The sequence below is a fragment of the Dermacentor albipictus genome, chromosome 2 (genome assembly GCF_038994185.2).
Source record: "Dermacentor albipictus isolate Rhodes 1998 colony chromosome 2, USDA_Dalb.pri_finalv2, whole genome shotgun sequence".
In the NCBI taxonomy this organism is placed as follows: Eukaryota; Metazoa; Arthropoda; class Arachnida; order Ixodida; family Ixodidae; genus Dermacentor; species Dermacentor albipictus.
In genome coordinates, this window is record NC_091822.1 from 167,828,164 (window position 1) to 167,853,887 (window position 25,724).

Below are 25,724 nucleotides of genomic sequence, written 5' to 3' on the forward strand. Positions count from 1 at the left end.
GGGAACAAAAGTTCCGATGACTTTCGTTCCCATTCAATAAAATTAGATAATGGTGGCGGAAGAGGAGTTAGTAACGGATCGTCTTTAATGCTGCGTTGTCGGCTACAGTTTAGTGTACAGTCAACGACACTTTCCGGACGCCCGATAATTCGGATGGCTTCGCGGCACCACCATGTGCCCCATAGAGTCGATGTATAAGAACGTATGAAATTTAGGGTGCAAGAACCCTTTGCAGTCAGATTTTCCGGACTTTTTGCCGTGACCGCGGTTCTGAAATGGCATTAGTCGAAGTCGCCACTGCCGCCATTTTGATTATCGTGTCGCCTCGAACAGGCGCTCTCGCAGGCAGTTTCGCTGGCAGTCGCAGCCAACACCGCGATAACACGGCCTAGCTGTTTCGACGTTTGCTATTAAGCTTCTTGCCATTCTGTGCAGTGTTCTTCCTTGAAAGAATTCGCCACTGTGAGCAATAGCATCGACTCCGCTTTTGCTGTCCTCACGATTGACTTCGGAGCTCTGAAAGCACGGCGCATTGCGTAATGCCTGTTCGGGAAAGTCAGCTTCGCCGCAATACATCACTTGAACCGTGAAGCATAACAAGCATGGGAAGGTGCAATTTTCATAAGACACAGTATTTCTTGACTATATGTGCGTGCACTCGCCATCTCTTGTCGCAGTACAAGCACTGATATGCCTAATAAGTGCACACATGCATTCATTTTTTGGCCATTTTCACTGCCCCTAGAGCAAAAAAAATGGGATGTTGACTGTGCAACTAAAAGGAGTCTTCAAATGATCCTTGGGCGAACGCACGGTGGAAGGACGACGAGAACAGAAAGAACCTACGCATTAAAGAATGAGCAGGAAAGGAAGCGCGTCGCCACATTGAAGGAGCTTGAGCTCAAAAAAGTGTTGGCAGACGCCGAGCTGCAGGTGTCCCTCATCCAAACCAAAATAAACTGAAGCAGTGAAACGCAGCACTAAGGCCTTGTGTGGGGGCTTGGAGTATGTTCGGACACAGGTTGACTTGCCAGCTGTTGAGAATCTCGCTTGACATATTTCGGGCCTCGTACATATGACGTTGCTGTCAGTTGCTTCTGTATGCATCTCCTTTGTATTTGAGAAAGATTAACTCGAATTGCAATGTGTTTTACATTTTTTTTATTGAAGATATTTCCTGTGGATTTTACTGACCCCTCGTTTGTTTTTGAATAAACACTACGCTTTGCTATTCAAACTTGTCTTTTTTTTTTTTTTTTTACATGCTTACTAGGGAGTGACGGCATTGGGTGAGGTGGCGTCAGTCTGACTTGACGTGAAACAAAGTGTCTCAGTAAATTTTGCAAAGGCATTCAAGGAAAAGCTGGGAATTTGGAAATGTCAACTTGTTAGACACCCTGCTTCTGCTGTACATGTGTAAAGTGAGGCAAAGGCTGGTTTTATATTCTGGAAGTTGTGCTCAACGTGACAGCACATCGCACATTTTCTAGTTTGCATTTTGACCATCTGTTACAATTTGGATCAGCTTGATATAGTCGAGTGTTGCCGTCTGTTGTAAACATTCCACTGTTTGACAGGCGGTGGCACGCTTCCTTTCCTGCCATTTCCCAACGTATTGGGTTCCTGCAGTTTTCAGCCTGTGTGTACACGTGTTGCTTCGAACTACCTCGCTCTACGCCTGTGAATCGAGGGAATGAGTTGGGTTTGCAAAGCAATCCCTAACACAACCAAGGTAGGCAATTTAAAGGTGCTGCTTGCGAATGTGATAGGATCACTGCTGTCAAAGCCTTGCAATGTGCTCAGCACTGCAAATGAGTGGGGCACACGCAACAGTGCGCTGCTCTCGTGCAGGTTGTAATTGAGGCAGGAGTACAAAATGCATTGACTTGTTTGTTTATTTATTGTACCTTCAAGGCCCAAAGGCGTTACAGAAGGGAGTGAAACGAAATACAGAGCATGTGCAGATAGGGTATAATAATAAAAAGAAAATTAGAAAGTGCAGATTAACAAATGTATTCTTCAGTAGTAGTTCTAAAAGCAGATGTATTGGTTATGTTAACAATTGAGGCCGGCAGAAGATTCCATTAATTTTAGGAATAAATGAATACAAAATAGGTTCGTGCGGCAGTGTAGAATGCTCAATTTATGCTGATGGTCGGTACGAGATACGTATGTAGGTTTGGACAAACGTTCTCTTTTTAATTCCTGATTATAGCAAGTTCTGTGCAGCAGTGATAAGCGTGCCAACTTACGGGATGAGAGGAGAGGGAGGTTTAAAGTAGCCTTCATAGATGTTGCGCTTGATGTCTGAGAATAGTAAGACTGAAACGCGTGCTACGATTTTGTATAGATTCTATTGCAATTAAGTAATCCAAGCCAGGGTCCCATACAGAAGAGGCATATTCAAGCTTAGGACGTATTAGTGTTTCGTATAGAAGTAGCTTTAAGTTAGCAGGTGCCATAGAGAAATAAAGGCAGCACTTGCAAACCTGTATTTCATAAGCAAGGTTGAACTGAATTGCTCCATTCAAATTGTGCCAGCTACATGCATTGAATCTAGTGTAATGGGGAATGTGTGATGCTTTCTAAAAAGGAGTGCAGACTACAACAATCTGCTGTCTGCTTTATAGTAATGGTGCGTGCTTCTTTTATCCATTAGTTGTGCGGTATATAGAATAATCGCTTCTAATCAAAGAATTTTAAGTGACCAGAACGTGAAACAGTGGGCATATTCGGAATTTCTAAAAAGTAAGGAATTTGTATAATTGAAGCCGTTGTGCTTGTGACCTTTCAAGTCATCTCGATTTACTTGGCACACTGGGAGGCTTTAATAACTGCCTGTCATGCAATTGTCACATTTGCTTGCTAAATTACTGTAGAATGATAGGCAAATACAGCATTCAGAAGGTAGTTGCACAAATCTAGTCAAATGCTAATAGCTTTCCTGCAGGATGCTGCAGATCTAGGTCCCAACACCAGATCATCGGTCGGCATAGAGTAGCATGGTAGGAATATTCATGAACTATCTAAAGAAGAGCAGTTCGAATGTCTAGCAGTCTTGGTACAGCTGCACGAGTTTCATGAGGCACAAAAGATTGCATCGAGAAAGCAGTGTGCTTGCGCAAACTAAAGTAGCAGTGGTACTAGCACATTTCAATAAGAGGTGATGTTTTGCTGCAATCGCTTCCATAATTTGGTAACAAGTGTGGGTAGGAGCTTGTTCTGGAAAAATTTGACTTGCATCTACTCAATTTCAGTGATGCAGTCGGGAAGAGCAGATAGCAGACTTCATCCCTGTAACATCCTTATTGCGTGGCAAGTGCCTTCTGTATTTGAATGTTGTATGCCTGCAAGTATACCTGTACCTGTAAGTACTGCGACATTTTAGTAATGTGGCAGTAGGTATGATTATTTTCCCAAGAGGCTCTGCAGGACGTATGAAGCCAGCTATTCAAGTGGGGCATTTGGACTGGGTAGGTAGCTGTCAAGTTATAGGAACATTAGAGATGCTGAATGAATTTACTCAATCAAATACTATGTAATCTTAAAGGGTCCCTCAGCAGGCCCCGTAGCAAATTTGTGTCAAGGACTTTGTGAATGCGAGGCTAACTGGCATCTAAATTGCGAGGAGGCACGGTTTACCTGCCGGCAAAGCGATCGCGTCGGACGCTCGGAAGGAAGCGTTTGAGAAGCATTGTAACCGGATAAGAGACAGGCCAGAAGAGTTTCCGCCCAACTTTAGCACATATTCTACGCATGCATGCTCGCTCTCGGCAAAGGTCGAGTCCTCTTTGGGGCGGTACAGGTTTCGGGCGTTCAACTTCCATCTTTTCTATGCGCGCTCCTCCACACACTAGGTACGCAAATTCTATGCAGATGAATTACAGCGGTCATGTTGAAACCGCGTCAACAACATATAGTCGTGCACACGGAGCATCGTTCGTCTCAGCGGACGAACATTCTGTGGAAGGTGAAATTGCGACGTAATATTTAAAAAAAAGCAAAGAAAGAAAGCAAGCAGTGACTAGGATACCTGGAGAGTGAGGACGTTAATCTCAATTGATGTGAGCGAAAACTTGCGATAATCAAGGTGCCCAATGCGTCACGCTTATCGAGGCTGAAAAGAATTGAGTACAATTAAGGGTGAGAATCCAATGCGGCTCGCACTTTCGATCGCGATCGAGTCAGGTCAGTTATGAGTTAATTTCGCGAAAGCGAGAAGACGCTTTTACACGTAGCTATATAGTGCTATCATATGTTGGGTGCCGGTACCCATATACATCAGTCGACGTCATTTTGTATCTCACACGAAGACCGCAGAACTCGGAGTATTCATTCGCAAATTCGCTTCCGTATACCTGCATTATCAACCATGACATCAATCCGCCTCTTGAGAAGCCGCTTTACCACAAAGTTCAGGCACTCTTACTCGATCCTTGTTTAATGTCGCGCATGGTTGGCTGGAGCGCCAAGCGCGTTGAGTGTGAGCGGTTCTGGTCGCTATCGCATTTGCTAGTTTGGCTGGTTTGGTTGAGTCTGTCGCATGTTGTTGGTGGTGTTGTTCGTAGTGGCCCCTTTCCACTTTTGTTATGCTTTACCGCATAACTGACTGTACTGCGGCTAAGCTAACTTTATGCAGTGAGCTGTTGGTGTAAAGCCTGCTCACGCTACCGAGTCTAGTGAATATCTCACGAGGACATTCTTATTCGCGCGGTAAAGTTAAAGAAGCGATATTGTGTCTCCGGTGTTTACAACCGAGTTATGCAACGCTCTTTACCCTTGCCGGTTTGTGTTCGGGCAACGGCTGACGTTTAAATGATAAATATGTCAAACAACGTTATATTTAAATTGTCGCAGAAGCAGGCTGTTCTCGTGTCTGGCCAATGTGCAGACAAGCACTGACGTTGAGTAGGATGCAAATATATCTTCGTCAAAAAGAAAGTAAAACCCCACCTAAGGGGAAAAAAGGAAAGAAAAAAAGTCGCGCGAACAGACTACACATCAAAATCGCAGAAATGCTCCCGGCTGGACGTCAAGGTAAGTGCGGAGCTTATCAAGTTTTAAATAACACAAGCAGAGCAAAAGCATTTGGCTTCTGCAGTGAGTACTAATAAAATTGTGCGGTCTGTAGTTCTTGGATGCTAACAAGAAAAATTCCATTAATCTAGACATGTGAGCTGAACTTGTTTCATTGTTGTTCTGCATAACTAGCCCATCCTAGCACAAGTATATTAACGTGATAGAACAATTAGAAGCAACAGCTTTGTAATGTGGCCTGTAAATTAATTATTAATTTGCACCATCATATATATTAGTGAAAACATTTACGCACAATAAACGAAAATGCCAAGGATTGCAGAAACGTTACGCTTGGTTCAGACACAGTGGTTGAAAATAAGGAACCCCAGATAAACTTTATCGCTTCATTAACACGACTGACCCCGCGAATAATGCCATAAAACTGAAAGGACTTATTTTTCACTCTCCATATGTGTACTCTTCAAGGCGACAAGGCCCATTTTTGTACACCTCCTCTCCTCGTTAGCCACTTGCATTTCATCCGCCGATTCATAGAGTGTCTGAAACTCCGCGCAAAAGACATGGGATGTCTATAAATAGAAAAAGAAAACTCAGTTACATTTAAGGCGACGCCACTCGTATCGGCATAGCCGAGGGCCATGTTCACTGGACTCGGTAGCATGAGCAGGCTTTGCACCATGCAACACCACTGCACCTAAGGAAACGTCTCTCTGCGCACTACGGACATTCGTACCCACTGTTTAGGCACACGCACACACGAAAGGGGGCTACCGTAGCGACGAAAAAGTCCGATACTATACACACAGCCGATTAATCTCAAAACGAGGAACAACGAAGTTGAACGATGCCAACTGCCGACATCCTTTAGCTCTCTCTCTCGGTCAGCTCACTTTGCTACGAGTACATATTTTTGGGCTGGTTGGTTCGTTGCAGTAATTGAGGTCATAGCGCTGAATTGACACGAGAAAAGCGACAGGGCGTGAGCGCACGTCCTGTCGTCTTCATTGTCCGTGTCAGTGCAGGGCTGTGACATCGATTGCCAGGGTCAGCCATGACCATGACGGCATGACGACGACTGTACAATGAGCACAGCTTGATTACGATAAACTGACGAAGAAGGAACGACAACTGTTGACGTCGAATGTTGCGTGACGACGACGGGATGATGTTTCTGAAATCATGACGATGGTACGACTGGCAGCGCGTGACGACGACGGCATCACGGCCAGACAGACAGACAGACAGACAGACAGACAGACAGACAGACAGATCGATAGATAGATAGATAGATAGATAGATAGATAGATAGATAGATAGATAGATAGATAGATAGATAGATAGATAGATAGATAGATAGATAGATAGATGGATAGATAGATAGATGGATGTTCAAATAAGTTGAAGTAACGAGCTGCACCTGGCTCCCTCGACATCACTGTGCCGAGCGTCGTGTCGCAGAAGACAAAGAAGAAGCTGTCAATTTGATCGCGCGCGGCCCGCGCCTCCACGCAACGACGGTTTCTCGAGTCAGCTGTCACGTGCTGTGAAGAACCTAGCCGGCGAGTGGTCGCGTTGGGGCGGTGTTTTCGGTCGTCTTCAAAGCGTCGCACTTGGTCTCTGGTGAAGCGACCACCATGGCTTGCTACTGCGAGTACGTACTGACGGCCAGCGGGATCCTGAAGCTGTTCCAGATGGTCGTTGGCGCCGGCATCGTGTTCTTGCTGAGCGAAGGCCGCCTGGACGCCAACTGCTACCTGAGCATGCGCCTGGACGCATTCATCCTCTTCATCGCGTCCATCGTCTTCTTCTTCAACGCGCTACTCATACTCATCTGCGTGCTGGTCGGTATGTCGGTCCCCCTTCGTAGGCGTCCGCAAAACTCCTAAAACCAAGACCTTATTCACCTGTCCATGAAACGCGCTCGAAGGTTAAGTGGGAAAGGCACTTGTACTTGGTTGGTGTACAGCCTCCGAGATGTACAGCGTGCGCGGACCTGTCCAATCTCGCAGGACATGTTTAGCGTTAATGAAAGGTAAAATTATCATTCTCCTGACTGTAGCACGAAGCTACAGAGGAGAACCGTACGGCTTTCTCAGAAATAAGCTTCGTATAGTAGAAGAAAAATTCGTCCTGGTCCAGTGATTGAATCCGGAACCAACGCCTTTGCGGGCGATCGCTCTACCATCCTCGGATAGGTGGTATAGATCAGACGCGACTATATATATATATTTCAACGGGGTGTGTACAAGTATACTATACTGTCGGAAACCTCCTGGGGCTCTTCATATTAGGCTATATAAAGCACGCCACACAGTGCAAGGCTCCGGATCAATTTTGGTTTCCTGGGCTTCTACAGTATGTGGCCTGAAATGGCAATTCGCGGGCTTCTGCTTTCAGCTCCTATCCAGAATGCTGCAGCCACAGGCTTGTGTTCGCACTCACGACCTTGTGCGAAATTGTTATAAGCTTTTTATTTTTCCCGCTTCTTCTCTTTCTTGTGAACTTTCCCCCCGCAAACCGTGAGCCACGCAGGCACTGTCGTTAACACGACTGGCGGCGCGAATGATGTCCTAAAGAAATGTTCACTAGACTCGGTAGCATCAGCAGGCTTTGCACCGGCAACACCATTGCATCTAAGGAAACCTCTCTCTGCACACCATTTGTATCCACTGTTTAGGAACACGCACACACGAAAAGGGGCTACCGTGTGCTTACACGTTTGTTGTCCGTTATCCATTAGCGGGCATATATCCTTATACAATGTCATGCTTGAGCTTGGGCTCCCTGGGCATCTTTCCCGAGTATATACGCGGCCATCTCGATCGGCTGCCCGGTCAGCGCCAACAGGCTGTGAACTGCGCCGCGTACACGTCTGTCTGCGCGCAGGCGCCCTGGAGATTCCCGGCTCGACGGTGTACCGGATGAACTACTTCCTGGCCACCTTCATCCACGTGCCGACCAGCATCGCGTACCTGTGCATCGAGACGCGCACGGGCGTCTACGTCCAGGGCTCCATCGCCGGCGCGCTGGGCATCCTCAACAGCCTCATGTTCCTCGCGAACGCCGTCATGGCGTACCACCCGCGCGTCGTCTGAGAATAATAAAACGCCCGCCGCGGGCGCGTATCGCCGACCGAGCGTAAATGAGCCACGTGACTAATTTGTCATCTCTCTATACAGGCGTAGTAATAGTATACCGATACATAACTTTAATTAAACGTTGCGTTCCGCTTCCATTTAAGTGTCCTTTATTTCACGTGCGGTAAGGCTTCCAGGGTGCACCCAAAAGGTGTTGCGACGGTGCACGATGCCGTCCTTAGCATGATAGATGATTGTGTCATTGTTTGGGGACAAGATAAGTTAAATTAAGTTCTGGGTTTTTACGTGCTAAAACCCCAGTATATGACTATGAGGCACGCCGTGTGGGGAACTCCGGAATAATTTTGATCACCTGGGGTTCTTTAACGTGCACCAAATGAACCGTACATGGACGGTCTTTTTTTTTTTTTGCATTTCGTCCTCGTCGAAATGCAGCCGCCGCGGCCGGGATATATGATCCCCCGACCTCGTGCTTATCAGCACAGCGCCAAAGTCACTACGCAACCATGGCGGGTTAAGATAAGTTTCAAAAGGGTGCACATTATTTCCTGGAGTGCACGTGTTTGATAAGCCGCCCCGCAACCGCAAGAACGCAGGTAGTACATTCGGCCATTCAGACGAGGATGAGGTAGGTTTTCCTAATCGTATCCTTGATGCAAAGGCTATGCACAGCTAGGATAAAGCAACCAGTTTAGCGTGCGTCTCTCTTTTGGAGCAACAAATTATACCAAGCACCGATCATCGTTGGCGCTGATGGATAACGAGAGAGAGAGAGAGAGAGAAAATTTATCCAGAACAGCACGAGGTCGAAGTGAGCGTCGGGAAGTTCATCCGCCCTGCAGTGGGCAGGGGGTCCTCTCAGTCCAGCATTCCAGCGACCTTAGCTGTCCTCCTCACTCGGTCGACCAGCTCGAGACGGCCAAACGAGTCGGAGATGGACACCGCTGCCTTCCATCTTCTGTCTGGCGGGGTGCGTTAATTAATGGCGGCAGAACCTCCGATCAGCCGGCGAGCGCGGCGCTGCGATAGCTCTACGTGAACAAAGCGTCTCGCGCAAGTTCGAGGCCGAGCACGCGCGGCTGGTGAGATGAAGAAGAAGGGGGCACCATGGCGGTGCAAATCCCTGCGGTGCTGGCCATGCTGTTCTATTTAATCGCCATCATGTGCGTCGGCGTGTGGTCGGGCCGCAAGCTGCACATCTTCAAGGAGGATGGCCAGGCCTCAACGTCAGACCTGCGCCGCAGGCGGCCGCAGCAGACCCGCTTCCTGCACCGGCTGTTCCTGGCCGACAGGAACATGTCGCTGACACTCGGCATCACCTCCATGACAGGTGAGCCGCGTCTGCCCTTCTACAAAGCAGGGACAGACTTGAGAGCTTCAATCAATCAACCAATCAATCAATCAATCAATCAAAATTAGGTTTATTGAAGCAATTCAAGAAATGCGTGCAATGTACTTGGACCAATAGTCTATGTGCCTAGTAGCTAGTCAACTATAGAAAATAGTTATATAGATCGAGCGAGCAGTAGCGTAGCCAGAAATGGGTGAGGTGTTTGAGGGGGTTGCACCCACTTTACCGGGGACGGGAAGGGGGTGCTAGGCAGCATGCTAACGCAGAAATTTTGAGGGCGGGGGCGGCGTGCCCGGTGTTCTAACCCCTGGCTGTGCCACTGCAACCATGGACAAGCTTGCTCAACGAGTGAGAACGTTAAAAGAACGAGCATTAACTTGACTGAAGAAGAGTTGTGACATTTGATTAGACAAGTAGAAGCGCTTACATGCAAGGTGAATGTATCTGGCAACTTTTACACCTTCACATTACTAAATTAGCTTTTTTTTTGCACGTAGATACCTTGTGCTTTTTAAAGTGAATCGCTTTCTTACCGAACCCTCCCGGATTTTAAATGACCGTGGCCGCTGATGATACCCTGCCGAATATCCGAGCCCGTTGTTGTGTCGGCAGCGGCAGGCAAGCGGGGGGCCCCCGACCAGCGAACGCGCGGCTAACGCCGGCGCAGTGAAGGAGACGCGGAGCGAACTGCTCCCGTTAAAAACCGGAACGAAGACTCGGCCATAGAATAAAGAACAACTTTAGAGAAGGGAAACTGTACCTTTGGCAGTGGTTCGAAAATAAGCAGCGGCAGCGCATGGAACTAACTTTCGGGGACGCCAGATGACGTTGCTCAATCCGGAAGCGGAAGTGCAAACTTTTTTTTTTTAGCGCAAAATTCAATATGGCCGTTTTTTGCCGGTCGCGTACGCTGGTAGGTGCCGTGCTTGCCCTGCAGGCTATACGGCATGCCTCAATGCCTTCGCTGCCGCTTAGCTGGTGCGTTCTAATTGCCAAGAGCCTCTACTGACGCCCATACAAACAAGCCACAAGTGAGTGAACAGAACGCGCGACTTTATTGGCAGAAGACAAGCAGTGTACATCCTCGTGCAATAGCAGAAATAAAATTTGCATGTCGAGATACGCTGGAATCATTGACGCGAGCTCGTAAACGGCTCACCGTCGTCGTCGCACGTGGTGGTCAGGTTAATGAGCAAGAACCAGCAGCGGAAACATATTGGACAGAGTGTGCCACTTATTTGCAGCGACAGTCGCCGTTAAAAATGCCCAAATTGCATTGCGAAGCAATCGGGAGACGCAGGCATCTGCTGCCGCAGCCTACACAGCGACATGGGCTACCCCAGATTTTAGCCGTTCACTCCTTTCCAACCTGCACGTTTCTTTTCTTTCGGGGGCCGCTAATGTGTGGCTCACACTTGGTGTCTCACATTGTCTCGCTATGGACAAGTCGCTTTCGTGGGCATCGCCTCCATCAGCTACTTTTGCGGGCCTTTCCACCCATGTAGCTATCAACTTCATACGCATCGGACTATGTAAGCACGTATGCTGGTCTCCGTTCATGCCTAATCGCGGCCGAGAAAGGCCAGAGGCACAATATGCCCATTGCTGCAGCAGGAAAGCGCGAACGGGGAGCACGAATCACGGTGCATGAAAATTTGGAGTCTATGTCGCTGTGCAGGCTGCAGGAGCGAATGCTTACTTCGAGAGACTGCTTCCCAGTGCAACCGACCAGGCCGCAATATTCTAAAAACATAACACTGCGACCATAACCAAGTGACATAACAGCAAAATTAAACAGCAATCAGTCACCGCATGAGGTTCAGACAATACGTTATACATTGGCGACGAACTATATGGCAACAGTGAGCATTCACATACACGGGTCTCTTAGGGTACATTGAGCTGCCTACCTACAGGCGTAGTGCCCGACTTCGTCGCACGTGGTGGTCTACTAACGAGCAACAACCAGCAGCAGAAACAGATTGGACAGAGTGTCCCACCTGTTTGCGGCGACAGTCGCTGTTAAAGATGAGCAATTTGCAGTGCAAAGCAGTCGGGTGACGCAGGCATCTGCTGCCGCAGCCTACACAGTGACATGGACTACCCATCATTTTAGCATTGACACCTTTCCAGCCTGCATGTTTCTTTCTTTTGGAGGCCGCTAATGTGTGGCTCACACTTGGTGTCCCACATTGTCTCAATATGGACAAGTCGCTTTCGTGGGCATCACCTTCATCAGCCACTTTTGCGGGCCTTTCCACCCAACTTCATACAGGTCTGACCATGTAAGCACTTATGCTGGTCTCCGTTCATGCCTAATCGCGGCCGAGAAAGGCCAGAGGCACAATTTGCCCATGGCTGCAGCAGGAAAGGGTGAATGGGGAGCACGAATCACGGTGTGCGTAAATTGGGAGTCTATGTCGCTGTGCAGACTGCAGGATCAAATTCTTACTTCGAGAGGCTGCTTCCCAGTTCAACCGACCAGGCTGCAATATTCGAAAAACATAACACTGCGACCATAATCAAGTGACATAACAGCAAAATTAAACAGCAATCAGTCACCGCATGAGGTTCAGACAATACATCATACATTGGCGACGAACCATATGGCAACAGTGAGCATTCACATACACGGGTCTCTTAGGGTACATTGAGCTGCCTACCTACAGGCGTAGTGCCCGACTTCGTCGCACGTGGTGGTCTACTAACGAGCAACAACCAGCAGCAGAAACAGATTGGACAGAGTGTCCCACCTGTTTGCGGCGACAGTCGCTGTTAAAGATGAGCAACTTGCAGTGCAAAGCAGTCGGGTGACGCAGGCATCTGCTGCCGCAGCCTACACAGCGACATGGACTACCCATCATTTTAGCATTGACTCCTTTCCAGCCTGCATGTTTCTTTTCTTTTGGAGGCCGCTAATGTGTGGCTCACACTTGGTGTCCCACATTGTCTCAATATGGACAAGTCGCTTTCGTGGGCATCACCTTCATCGGCCACTTTTGCGGGCCTTTCCACCCAACTTCATACACGTCCGACCATGTAAGCACTTATGCTGGTCTCCGTTCATGCCTAATCGCGGCCGAGAAAGGCCAGAGGCACAATTTGCCCATGGCTGCAGCAGGAAAGGGTGAACGGGGAGCACGAATCACGGTGTGCGTAAATTGGGAGTCTATGTCGCTGTGCAGACTGCAGGATCAAATTCTTACTTCGAGAGGCTGCTTCCCAGTGCAACCGACCAGGCAGCAATATTTGAAAAACATAAAACTGCGACCGTAACCAAGTGACATAACAGCAAAATTAAACGGCAATCAGTCACCGCTTGAGGTTGACAATACATTATACATTGGCTACGAACCATCTTACAGGCATAATGCTTGCCTTTGTCACATGTGGTGGTCTGGTAACGAGCGACAACCTGCGGTACAAACAGATTGGACAGAGCCTTGCACCTGTTTGAACCAACAGTTGCCGTTGAAGATGAGCAACTTCCATTGCGAAGCAATCAGGTGACGCAGGCATCTGCTGCCGCAACCAACACAGCGACATGGACTACCCGGCATTTTAGCGTTAACTCCTTTCCAACCTGCACATTTATTTTCTTTCGGGGGCCGCTATGTGTGGCTCACACTTTGTGTCCCACTTTGTCGCAATGTGGACAAGTCGCTTTTGTGGGCATCACCTTCGGCAGCCATTCTTGCGGGCCTTTCCACCCATACGGCTATCAACTTCATACACTTCGAACCATGTAAGCACATATGCTGGTCTCCGTTTTGAGCAAATCATGGCCGAGGTAGGCCACAAGCACAATTTGCCCATGGCTGCAGCAGGCCAGAACGAACGGGGCGCACCAGTTACGGTGTGTGTATACTGGGAGTCAATGTCGCTTTGCGGACTGCAGGAGCAAATGCTTACCTCGAGGGACTGCTTACCAATGCAACTGACCAGGCCCCCACATCTGTAACACAGTTACCACAACCAAGTGTGGCAGCAAAACCAGATTCTGCAATCAATCACTTCACTGTAGCTTGCACAAAGACCCAGGCTATCAAGGAAGAGGAGCAATCATCAACGAGACTAGGAATATGGAAAATGAGAAAGCTTGCATTCAAGAGAGAAGCCACTCTGCTCTGCAAGCATTGAAGGCTAAAAACACCAAGAAAAGTAAAATGGTGCATAGCACATGTGCATAGGTTAATGCAAGACGCATGCCGATGCTGCATCAGCTATTTCAGGAGAGTAATTGCGCATGACAACATACACTAGAAGATACTGCTACAGATATGTTAGGCTGCTAGACAGTGACTGGTATTAAGTATCAGCGAAATATCCAAATATAAAGGTTGACCTTTATATTTGGATGAGGATGAATAACCTCTAACAAAAATGGGCAATGAGAAAGCTTGCATTTATAGAAGAAAAATTACACTTCGCACAAACGGAATTAACATGGCTTGGAAGCTGATTAAGGACAAACTGATGAAACTCAATCTTTTGGCCAGCGTCGTCCGTGCTTGGTCAGATGTTGCAGGTGCATCTGAAGACGAAGAATTTCTAGAAAGTCCTTTTTGAGTTACTTGGATGACTCAGCCAAATGTCCGTGCTGGTGGAATGGTGGCTGAAGCTCTTTGCAGTCTTAACACAGTCCTTTGCAGACTTGATATCTCATCCATATTCTTGTGCATGTGCTTCTTTGTTCTTGGTGTAAAAGCCTTGCAAATTCGGCTCCAGCCCCTTCCTGTTGGTGCAGATAGGAGCTCCTGTGATGACCAAGATGTGCTTGGCATAGACTCTGTTGGGGCAAAACGGTGACACGTGAGATATAGCACAGATTAGCCAAATTTATGTGGGTTTTATATGTTCGAACCAATTATACTGAACCATATATATGAACAAACATTCATATCTGCTGCAAACGGCAAGCCAATACAGCATAGATCAAACATATTTATTTCTGAACCATATGTTGTTTACCTTGCAGTAGTAGCCAATGTCCACACAATGACCTTGTCGTAGCAGGCAGCAGCTTCTGTTTAGTGCGTGGAGTGTGTTGCTTTATACTGGTGCCGTCCTCATTACTGCATGTCTGGAACAGAAATTTTGACTGAATCAGAAATTGAAAAAGCAAAGTTTTGCAATATGAAATGCAAAAAGGTGTGACATATATGTTGTAATGATTTGCGACTACAGAACACATGCAAATGTACACTGTCTATTCTAGGGTGCTTAAGCAGCATGTTAAATAAATATTGCTATTGCCCATAAAATTGATGTCTGCCTAACTACAATGCATGTCAACAGCGCAAGTACTATTAAGATCACAAATGAGAACATTTGTGGGTTCATTTATGCTCTAGAAGTGATCACACTGCTAGTTACTCAAGCAAATGCATGAAAGTCATGAAGCTATTAGAACTGATGCATTATTTTTCTCCACGAACGTGATGCACCGCTTCACTACTGCAAAAATAAATGCCCTACGGTAAACCAATCTGAACAGCAAGAACATTTGGAACCAACAAGTACGAAATATGGGTATCATGCTTGCAAATGTTTAATACATTAAATTCTGTACTTTCACTTCATTTTACCAAAGGATTATTCGGTTTTGTGGACGAAAGACGTTGCCGGCCGACTCGAAAAAAAGTTTAATCTGTATATTGATAAGGCTACTCAGTCACCTACAACCACGGCTACAATAACATGAAAAATGAGACGCGCGTTCCGATATCGCTCTTTCTTTCCTGGTTGTGTGTGTAAACCAAACGACAGCCTCGCAAGTAAAGGTTTATTTAGGAAACAGCAACTGAGATCCTCACTGCCCATATGTAATGCAGGATCTAGTTCGTTAACTTGTGCCCGCCTAGAAGGTAATGAGACAGATATTATATAACGATTGAAGCAGCGGTGTTAAACGACTCACCGTTATTGCCGTTGTCAGCCGCAGCAAAATCCAGCTCCCGTTTCGATGCAGACCTGTTCCGAATGGCTCACGACCGAAACCCAACTGCCGGGCTTACATGTCCGCTTGCAAACACGTAACTTCACCCCAAGTTACATAGAAGCGCAAGAAACTAGTTTTAGAAACAAAGAAGCAACCAGTCTTGAGTGTACGAACGAATGAATCCGTGCCGCCGTGCACTCGGAAATACCGGTAAAAATTTTATATCCAGGCCAGAGGTCACGTGAAAGATCGATGATGCTGAACGCTATTTGCGTTCATAATGGCGAAGAAACAATAAACTTACTAACAAAGAGTACAATATCTAATTAGCAATGATAATTTTGCCCTGTTTTTATGTAAAAGAAAATGCTTCGGTAATTGTAAGAGAAAGTTTGTAAGATAAAATTGCGCTTATTACGACGCCTCTACCGGGAAATGTTGGAACTAACGAACGAATCCCGAGGTGATGCTACTAGGTCGGCTTTGTTAGCAGCGGCGCGCGGTCGATTTTTTCGCCCTCTGTGGCCATTAGTTGAACTTGAGAGTGTACGGGGCCTGACTCGGCCGAGCCACGGCCGTTTATTCTTAAAAAGGCTTCACACGCCAGATGACACCTCCCGATTGGTCCAATGTTCGTCACATAACAGAAGGGGGGTGCGCCATCTAGCTAAACAACTACAAAACATACATGTGCGATGACACATAGATCTGACAGGGGGCGACACTATACTACATCATCCCCCCCTGGAAACAAAGTAAACATAGTGAAACGCGCACATAAGACGCGCACTTAAGTCCACAACAAATTCAATCCGTCCCCGCCCAAGTTCACGTACACGCGCACCAGTCTTGGGCACCAAAATACAGGCAGTCACTCAAACAAAGTTCAACAAGGAACACGGCACAAAACTCACTGCACCGCAACAAGGAACACATTTTACCTGTGTGAACGAAAAATATGAACTGCCTCCTAAATGTCACAACAAGGCCCCTAGCCGTGGCATTTCGAAGACGGCAAAACGCTCTACTTTCAAGAAACATAATCGTCAAGCCACGGAGGCCGTTTTTTGACACGATGAGGACGCGTGCGTACCTCAGAACTTTGGGGGTTGCGACGCGTTTCGGTCGACTTTAAAGACCCAGTCGTCCCACAATTTCCCTCCCCCTGGTTGGAAAACTGAATGTGGTTGTCACTCAAAGCTGGAGAGGGTTGCCCAGGAAGCTCCTCTCGACGTCCCAACAAGTCCTGGGAGGCTACCGATTCTCCTACGGAATCAGAGACGACTGCTGACTGCGTAGACTTGGAAGTGATACAGTCAGACAAGCTACTTAACTGATGCTTATGAGAAGACGATGTCACTACAGACGAGTCATCGGAATGACTATCGAGGTTTGAATACGAGTACAAAAAGTCTCTATCACTTGTACACAATGTACTACCTGTTGGATCCTTCATCACTAGGGTTAACTTAGACACATGCCACGTCTTCCCATCACTGAGTAGGAAAGTAGATGGTCCTATCTGGGCCTTGACTTTACGAGGTTTACTGTACTTAAAAATTCATTTCCTGTTAAATCTAATTCTGACGGTGTCTCCCACCTTGACACGAGTTGCCTGAGCACCTCTACGTTTGTCAAGGTACTGTTTAGTCTGCCACTGTTTCTGCAAGACCCTTTCTTTAACGTGAGACACAAGACTGTCCTGTTTCCGTGAATCTACACAGAGCCGCATGGTTCCATCCTTCTTGCGCACCACCACGAGTGGAGACACCCACTCAGAAGCGTCGACGCGCTCGATCACGTCGCAGTCCTCGAGACGTCGCAATTCATTTGTGACCTGGTCACGGAGAGCCAGGGGTAGTCGGCGCAACTTTGAAGATACTGGTTTCGCATCTTGCTGCCGATGAATGCGGTGCACAAAGTTGTTGACGAGACCCAACTCGTCGCTGGAAAGGTGATCAAAACCCGGAGGCACACCTGTGGGGCTCTGTACTGAAGGAAGTGATGGTAGACGACATGTCAGCGACGTACCGTCGATCTGTATGCCCAAGCGTTGGATGGCGTCTAAACCCAGCAGTGATGTTCCTGTAGTCGTTACGTGGAACGTGACGGAGCATGACCTTTGGAAAAACTGGACAGTGGCTTGAAACAGGCCTTGAATGTCGATGCGTTGCTTGGAAAAATTTTTCAAGTCCACTGTTGTTTGTGACAGTCTGGGCTGTCGACCAAAGTGCTTTCCAAAATCTTCGGCCGTCATCAATGAGACAGACGCTCCCGTATCCACCGGCAGTCGCATGGAGACGCCGTTAACTACGACCGGAACTTGTAAATCCCTTTTAGCTTCCAAAGTGCTCACCGTCAAGACAGACGCGGACGGCTGCCCTGCGGAAGTTGAAGACAGCGTCTCTGCGGAAGAGACGTGTTGAACAATACGGGTTTTTCGGCATACGGATGCAAAATGGCCCAACGTGTGGCAGGCGTTGCACCGCCGGTTCCTTGCTGGACAATTCCTGTCCGTTGCAATATGTTTCGTGCTGCCACACCGATCGCATGCACCACGGTTCCCGGAGGAGCCATGTGCGAAATGTCGGCCCTCCTGGCGGCTTCTCGGAAGAAGTCGGACATGTTGGCGGCTTCTCGGAAGAAGTCGGACATCTTGGCGGCTTCTCGGAAGAAGTCGGACATCTTCATGGCCTCCCGGACTACGTCGGCCATCTTGGCGGCTCCCCGGAAGAAGTCGGCCATCTTGGCTCGTCGACGGAACGCCAAGTTGCGATGCCTCGGTTCTTCGCACATTTTCGGAGCCGAACGCGCGGTTCGCTCGATGCAAGGCTTCTAACGAGCGTCCAATTTCTTCTGCCTTGTCCAGAGACAGGGCTTCGCCATGAGCCAGCAACTTTTCGCGAAGGCTGACGTTCGCTACCCAATGTATGATTTGGTCTCGGACGCGCTCGTCATAGCTTGTGCCGAAGTTGCACTGCACCGCCTTCTCCTTCAATGCGGTCACGAATTCCAGGAATCCTTCTCCCTCGAACTGCTTTCGGCTGGTGAATTCGTGCCGTTCCGTCAGGACATTTGTTGACGCGGCGAACAGCCGGTCAAGCCGCTGCAAGAGTCTCGGAAACTCTGACGCTGGCGGGACCGCATCACTTGACGTTGACGCTGCGCCGGTCGACTGCCTTGCTGCTTCGCTTGAAGCTGACGCTGCGCTGGTTAACTTCCTTGCTGCTTCCTGCTCCTCGGCTGCAAAGTACTTCCGTTGTCCCTCACGCCCGAGAGCGCTGACGAGCGCGGACGCTCGTCGCGCGTCCGTCCAGTCGCCACCGCCGGCCGCTTCGAGGTGGGCCTGAAAAATTTTTTTCCAGCGATACGAAGGGATTAACGGTGGCCCGGGCAATTCCAGAAAAACGGGAAGGTTCGCCGTAAAAGACGCCATGCCCGGTAGCGTGTAGGAGACAGCGCAGAAAACAAGCCGGAGCTCGCAGCAGAAATGGGGCACGGAAGAACAAGGGGGCGAGTAGGCCTAGGCTCGGAAGCCTCGCGACGCCAAGTGCGTCGGCGGCGTTTGCCGGCCGTGCAGACACGGAAGGGACACTTCACTTACGAAGCTCGTTGGTTTCCCGGGGCTTCGGTCGGAACCACTGCGGGAATCCCATCCTCGTCGCCAAAAGATGTTGTGTCGGCAGCGGCAGGCAAGCGGGGGGCCCCCGACCAGCGAACGCGCGGCTAACGCCGGCGCAGTGAAGGAGACGCGGAGCGAACTGCTCCCGTTGAAAACCGGAACGAAGACTCGGCCGAGCCACGGCCGTTTATTCTTAAAAAGGCTTCACACGCCAGATGACACCTCCCGATTGGTCCAATGTTCGTCACATGACAGAAGGGGGGTGCGCCATCTAGCTAAACAGCTACAAAACATACATGTGCGATGACACATAGATCTGACAGGGGGCGACACTATACTACACCCGTCACGTGCGCGCACGAGAACACGTCACGCACGCTCCAGTTTACATGAGGCTCAAGGCGCAGGAATAAAACGCGTGAATAATAGTCAAGCTTACCCCCTGTCTTTCGCATCGTACTTCTCTCTGCGTACGCCCTGTCAGGATTGGGGGCGCAATCCCATCGCTCGTGATCCGTTGTCAAGATTGGAGTTGGGCATGAATTAGAAGTAGCTGGCCCATGCCGTCGTCCAACTTATCCACGCTGAGGAGGTTGATGAAGGGAAGGACTGCTTCTCATCGAGAACGAGGAATATGGGTTTATTTACAATATTTATATCAGTCTAACATGACTGAGAAAGTACATCAGTCTAACATGACTGCTTGAGAGAGTGTCCTGAGCAGCCGCCCAACAGCGGTTTTTAAACACTCGGTCCTCCCGCGAACAAGGTGATGCGAACGTTCGTTTAGTCATCGCAAACTAGCCGCCTCCCCGCAGGACCGTCTACGCACACAAATGCACACACGTTCGAATGTCCGGAGCCGACGTCAGAGGGGCCCCGTAGAACTCGGAGCCGTTCCGGGTAGCGCGTTGTGGAGTTTGGGAACAATAGTTGGCCCGCCGAACTCATTCCGCCACAAAGTCGATTTAGTCACGCTGTGGCTAGAAGTTGGCGGCGACGCTCCCGGAATGTTGCCATCATAGTCGTAAGTGGATGGCAATCTTGCACTGCAGCTGGCCATTCTTAACAGTGCCGGGATGTTACCGTCATAGTCGTAAGTGGGTGGCAATCTTGCACTGCAGCTGGCCATTCTTAACAGCGCCGGGATGTTGCCGTCATAGTCGTAAGTGGGTGGCAATCTCGCACTGCAGCTGGCCATTCTTAACAGCCCCTCTTCGTCATTATCCCTCGACAAGCATCAATCATCGCTCCCGTCCCCGCGACATATTACTGCGTCGACGTCTTATACAATGTATACATTTGCACGAACGGCTCTTTGCATTTCGGCACAGTTTGTGAACGCTGAATTGTACAAGCACAAATGACGCGCCGCATTGAAGTATAGTCACCTGTGCGGGGCACCAACATAGACATTGCGTGAGATTACGCGTTGTATGTAGGATGACAATACGGACTATCGTGCGCATCGCGATTGGTTTTATAGCGTTTAATTTGCCGCTTCACTAAAACTTCGCTTGGCGTAGATTCCAACTCGTGCGTCGAATCTGCATATATTTTTTTTATTCGTACAGGTAAATGAATAAAAATAACCGTGGAGCATACGGTGCAATTCGGCCCGTTCAGGTGGATTACCTGAAGAAGTGGGCAATATACTTGCACGGCGACTAACAATGTCCAGGTAGCTAACTAATACTATATATTCTAACTTTAAACTGATTATTCCCTTTTAGGGCGCGTGTTGAAAATGCGAAATCGAAGCCAAGCTTTAGTGAGGTCACGAGTACTTATCATAAATCCTAACACCATAGCACCAATTACGGTATCCATCCTTAAGATGCGCTACAGTGTACAGTGGACTGTCCATTTCAACGGCCGCTGACTGGCTGGAGGTACGAGAGAGGAGACAGGCGTCTCCAGCCAGTTACCTTCTCGCTCGCACAGCTGCAGCCAATCAGCGGTCACCGAAATGGACAGTCCACTAGGTGGACACTTACAGAATAGCCCCCCTCGCCCATACTCTTGCGAAGAGTGCTAGCGTAAGAACTTTTCTTCTTACGTTTATGAATACGAGTCCTGTTTACGAAAGGGTTAAATGTGTGGCGCCGGTTTCGCCAACAGCCATATGGGTCGGAGGCGGCTACCTGAACGGCACTGCCGAGGCTGTCTACTCACACGGCATCCTCTACTGCCACGCTCCGATCGGTTACGCTATCAGCCTCATACTCGGTGAGTGAAGACCACGGCATTTTAGGCTTCTGAAACTTGTATTCGATACGCCTGATCACGCAAGACTGTCACGTGTGCGGCCATCAAAGAGCAACACTACGGCTTTGCACGTTTTTTTTTTTTTTACCTCGGACTTAAAAAAAAAAAAAATACGCAGCGGGGTGCCTTGCACGCCCGAATGTCATCTTGCAGAAAATCAAGCCCCTCAGATCAACGTATTATTTTTCGCTCATCCAGATCTAGCGACCCGCTTATGAATAGCGCCGACACTTACTTATACGCTGGTATTTATGAGCTGAAAATTAAGAGGAAGCTTTATCTCGGAGCCTCTTATCTAAATGCATGGGAAAGGAGAAATCGTTTTTCTCGGCGACCACTGCACCAAATGTGATGAGATTTGTTGCATATAAAGGAACAAGTCAAAATGTAGTGAATGTTAGTAGCGAATTTTTTATTTATGTAGTGAATTTCTTAAAATAAAAGTTGAATAGAATCGTGAGTCTTCAGAAAACGAAACTATCAAGTTTGCAACTCTAATTCAGCAGTGAAAAATGATATCACAATTCTGTAAATTGCACCTAATAGTACATCCAAGGCGGACAAAATCGGTATGTTATACATGGCTTTCAAATAGATCACTAAATTGTGAGCAGGATTTTTGCAATACTCTTGTAAATAATGTAACAAACTCGCGTAAGATATGACTTGACATGTAAGATTTGTCCTCTTTGAATGTTCTAATGGATGGATTTGACAGGTCTGCGATTTCTGTTCTAGGTGCAGAGGTACGAATTGGTTAACTTAGCGCTTCTATGTTTTTTTATCTTACCAATATTTGAAAATTCCGTAAAAAAAGAAGAAGAACTCAGGCCCTAAATCGAAATTCCGCTTCCGACAGTCACTAGAATTTAGCTTTCTCTCTCAATTGCAACAAATTCAATATCGCCCTAAATGCTATCTCAGAAAGAGCGTTTCTGCGTTTTATACGTATTTGAATAGGAGACATCGGAGTTGTGCCCGAGCTAAAGCTTCCTCGTAAGTGCAGTGCATTTCTTTTTTACCAAAGCCCAGATAGACGAATCTTATTACCAGGCCACGGGGATGCGATTTTGGACTCGAAATTCCACCACATTGTCAAATTCACCATCTCGCTTAGCTCCGATTGGTTGACAGGACGGCTACGCCCTCTGATCGGCTCAGAACGCAAACATGGCGGAATTCAACAGTGTGGCGAAATTCGACCGTGTGCAGAATAGCATCCACAATTGCATCAATGCCATCATTAATTAAAAAAAAAAGAGAGAGAGAGAGAGAGAGAGAGAGAGAGAGAGAGAGAGAGAGAGAGAGAGAGAGAGAGAGAGAGAGAGAGAGAGAGAGAGGGGGGGTCACAACACAACGAACGAATCTGAGGTGGATCGAGAGGAGGTCATAGAAAAAAAAGGATCACAATGAGACGTGAATATTGAAAACACATGCTTCGGTCACGCCGCGCAGTTACAGCTCGCGTAAACGCAACAGCAAAAAAAAAAAAAAAAAAGGGAACGCGCAGGTCTCACCGAGACTCGAACTCGGATCGCTGGATTCAAAGTCCAGAGTGCTGACCATTACACCATGAGACCGCAACCTCTTCCGACGCCGGGAATCGAACCCGGGCCTTCTGGGTGAAAGCCAGATATCCTAGCCACTAGACCACGCCGGAACTACGAGCGGAGAAGGCATACGGCGCACGCTTTCGGCAGATTTACGGACGCATATATATACATATACACGCACACACACACACGACGTATGTACGTCATGCCAGCCGAGGCACGCACTCGACATGTCTTTTCCAGCTGCTGGGACTGCGTCAGTCGGGAGCGAAGCGTAGACGTCATCGCGGCGTGCTGCTGGCTTTGCGAAGGTTTCGCGTCTAGATCGCGTGCCGTCTGGTGACATTTCTCGTCGACACCCAAAGAGAAAAAGAACACGAAATAACGCAAGAAAAGTAGGGAATTCGTTCATTGTATGTGTTGGAAGGCCTAGTACTCAAGCCTAAAAAAAAAAGAAAAGAAAGGGGAGGGAAAAAAAAAGAAGAGAAAACTAAATGTCTGAAAAAGAAATTCTCTTAACATATAAGAGCGAAAGAGAAATGAGACAATGGAAAGGAAAGTCAAAGAATAGCGGACAGACAAAGCAGCATGTTTTCTTTTTCTTTTTTTTTCTGTGCGTGAAGCATTAGCCCAGAAACCTTGACATTTCTTGATGCTCTTACTCGCGCCCTGCTCTCTCATTCACCTACCTTGTCGTTGAATTCAATCGGCCAGGGATATATCGTACTTCCCGAATATCAGAAGTATGGCGCACTATAGTGTATGAAGTTGTTATAATCGGTTGAGGAAAAAATGAGGGGGCGAAGTACTGTAAGCGAGTGTAAGAGCAATATACGGTGGATAGATATAGTGAGAAAGTGTGTATAAGCAACCAAATACGTAATTGGTTAATCAGTGCGCGTTCCAGGGCCTCGAGTTTTTTAGTAGTCCGTCCTCGCCCCACCACCTCTGCTAAACACCCAAGTGGTGAAGTCATGCATTATAGCGCAATTAAAGCAAACAAAAAGAGCGATACGTTTAGCGGCCGTGGTGTCAGGTCCTCTGTTCTTTTTGTTTGTTCTAACTGCTCTATACAATGGCTTCACCGAGTATAAGCTAACTTGCCTAAGAAGAATTCATGCTAAACACCTAATTATCTCAGTTGGCCGAGTCACCGTCCCGGAAAAGCGGTAGTGCGGAGTTCTACTGCAATACCAGGACGAAATCTTCAATTTCGAATGTTCTTTGTTTCTTTTTTTTTCATCACGAACACGTACGGGTATACGTAAAAAAAAAGAATTGTGACCTTCGTGTAAATTGCAAGATGGATGCCGAGTTTTCGTTTATGCCACCGGCCGCGCATGCGCGCCTTGTGATCGCAGGCGGCTTCTTCTTCGCGCAAAAGATGAGGACGACGAACGCGGTGACGATGCTAGACCCGTTCCAGGAGCTGTACGGCCGCTGGATGGGGCTGCTGCTGTGCCTGCCGGCCGTGTGCGGCGAGGTATTGTGGACGGCCGCCATGTTGTCCGCGCTGGGTGAGCGGGGACGTTGATCGAGGGTGTGGACTCTGCACGCACTGATGTTGAACATTGTTGGGCTAGCTCGACAGTTGTAGCTTCTCCGTATGCGCGTTCACGAAACACGCGTGACGATGGCGACGTGCGGTTTTAGAGCGTAGCTCCTATGCGACCCGTTCTTACGGCGAGCGTCGGCGTCGGAGGCGGTGGCGTAACCGAGCGAGCGAGCACAGCGAAAGACGAAAGCGAACGCGCAGCGCAGCGGTGGATGAAAGACGTGAGAAGGAAAGTGGAGGAGGAGGGTATGGCGAGACCGTGAGAAGAAAAGCGTAGTGCGTGGCGACGACGGCTACGAGATGGCGCCAGAGTAGCGAGCGTCGTCTGGGACAGGGTGTCGGAACGAAATTTAGAACGACAGAAAGCTGAGCTAGTTGGTAAGGATTCATTATGCAAAATAGGAGTGAGGCGTGCAGACAGGACACAAGAGTAGAGAAGTGGACAACACTGTCCACTTGTCCACTTCTCTACTTTTGTGTCCTCTCTGCATGCCTCACTTCTATTTTGCATAACGGAACGAAATGTTTTTCGTTATTGTTTAAATTCGTTCCACTGAAAAATGTTCCACTCCGGTCCTGCTCTGGAACGAAAAAAAAAAGAATGATCTGTAATGGTTCATAACGGTTTTAGTTCGCTTGCGAAAAATCTTCGAAGCAAAATACCGATAAACACTCAGTATTTATTTTTCGCTGTAAGTGAATAATTACTTCTGAGATCATGCACAGTGCCTTGACTCAAGGTACCGAGCATGATCGCAGAACCAGCAGGTCAACGAGTGTACTTGCCGAAATGCGAGACCATTGTTCCGATAAAACGAACCTAGGCGAACGATAAAGCTTCGGTAATAAATCGTTGCACCCGTAGAAAACGAAACTATAGGCTCTTCGGCGCACAACCCTTGGGTTTTGCTACGATGCCGATCTCCTAATGCACCGAGTGGCAGGCTAAGATTAGTGGAGTGCTCGCCCGGCTACCACTCGCAATGTCCCTGCCCGAGATACGCGCTTATGCGGACCCCTGAGATACGCGCCAAATCGGACGTTTCCTGACGTCGGTTGTTTCGGATTGCCGATTTTCCCCTTGAACCGAAAACCGATCAAAAATATTCCTATTTCGCTGTGAAACAAAATAATAGATAACGTTCTGGTTACGATTTGTTTCCGGTCAGAAATGTAGGTTTTTGTTTTTTTCGTTTTTGTTTTCGTTCCAATCCGACACACTGGTCCGGGAGGTCTGTCGACGGCGGCTGCTGTGAATCGCACCCACGCGTCACCCACTCGCTGCCTCTCGCAATT

The 25,724-nt window shown here is 48.1% G+C and overlaps 2 protein-coding genes and 2 non-coding genes across 7 annotated transcripts in view; 2 read left to right on the forward strand and 2 right to left on the reverse strand.

Annotated features, from left to right (window-relative positions):
- Window positions 1-6,548: 6,548 nt before the first annotated feature.
- On the forward strand, window positions 6,549-8,275 carry LOC135910620 (uncharacterized). Its single transcript, XM_065442626.2, has 2 exons — window positions 6,549-6,885; window positions 7,927-8,275. Exons 1-2 carry the CDS (start codon window positions 6,675-6,677, stop codon window positions 8,133-8,135), a joined length of 420 nt encoding a protein of 139 aa, XP_065298698.1. The 5' UTR covers window positions 6,549-6,674; the 3' UTR covers window positions 8,136-8,275.
- Window positions 8,276-8,975: 700 nt separating this feature from the next.
- LOC135910656 (high-affinity choline transporter 1-like) overlaps window positions 8,976-25,724 on the forward strand; it is a 48,044-nt gene continuing 31,295 nt past the window's right edge. Inside the window, exons 1-3 of one of the 4 annotated variants that reach the window (XM_065442681.2) lie at window positions 8,978-9,468; window positions 21,174-21,281; window positions 24,235-24,390. In XM_065442681.2, coding sequence (XP_065298753.1) covers window positions 9,246-9,468; window positions 21,174-21,281; window positions 24,235-24,390 — 487 coding nt within the window. In that variant the 5' untranslated portion in view covers window positions 8,978-9,245. Of the gene's footprint in view, window positions 9,469-10,238; window positions 10,521-21,173; window positions 21,282-24,234; window positions 24,391-25,724 lie in introns of those variants that run through there. The other 3 variants (XM_070534399.1, XM_065442682.2, XM_065442683.2) reach the window with 3 other exon arrangements.
- Window positions 22,829-22,900, reverse strand: TRNAQ-UUG (transfer RNA glutamine (anticodon UUG)). Its single transcript has one exon. It is a non-coding gene; the product is annotated as a tRNA-Gln (tRNA).
- TRNAE-UUC (transfer RNA glutamic acid (anticodon UUC)) lies at window positions 22,909-22,980 on the reverse strand. The gene has a single exon. It is a non-coding gene; the product is annotated as a tRNA-Glu (tRNA).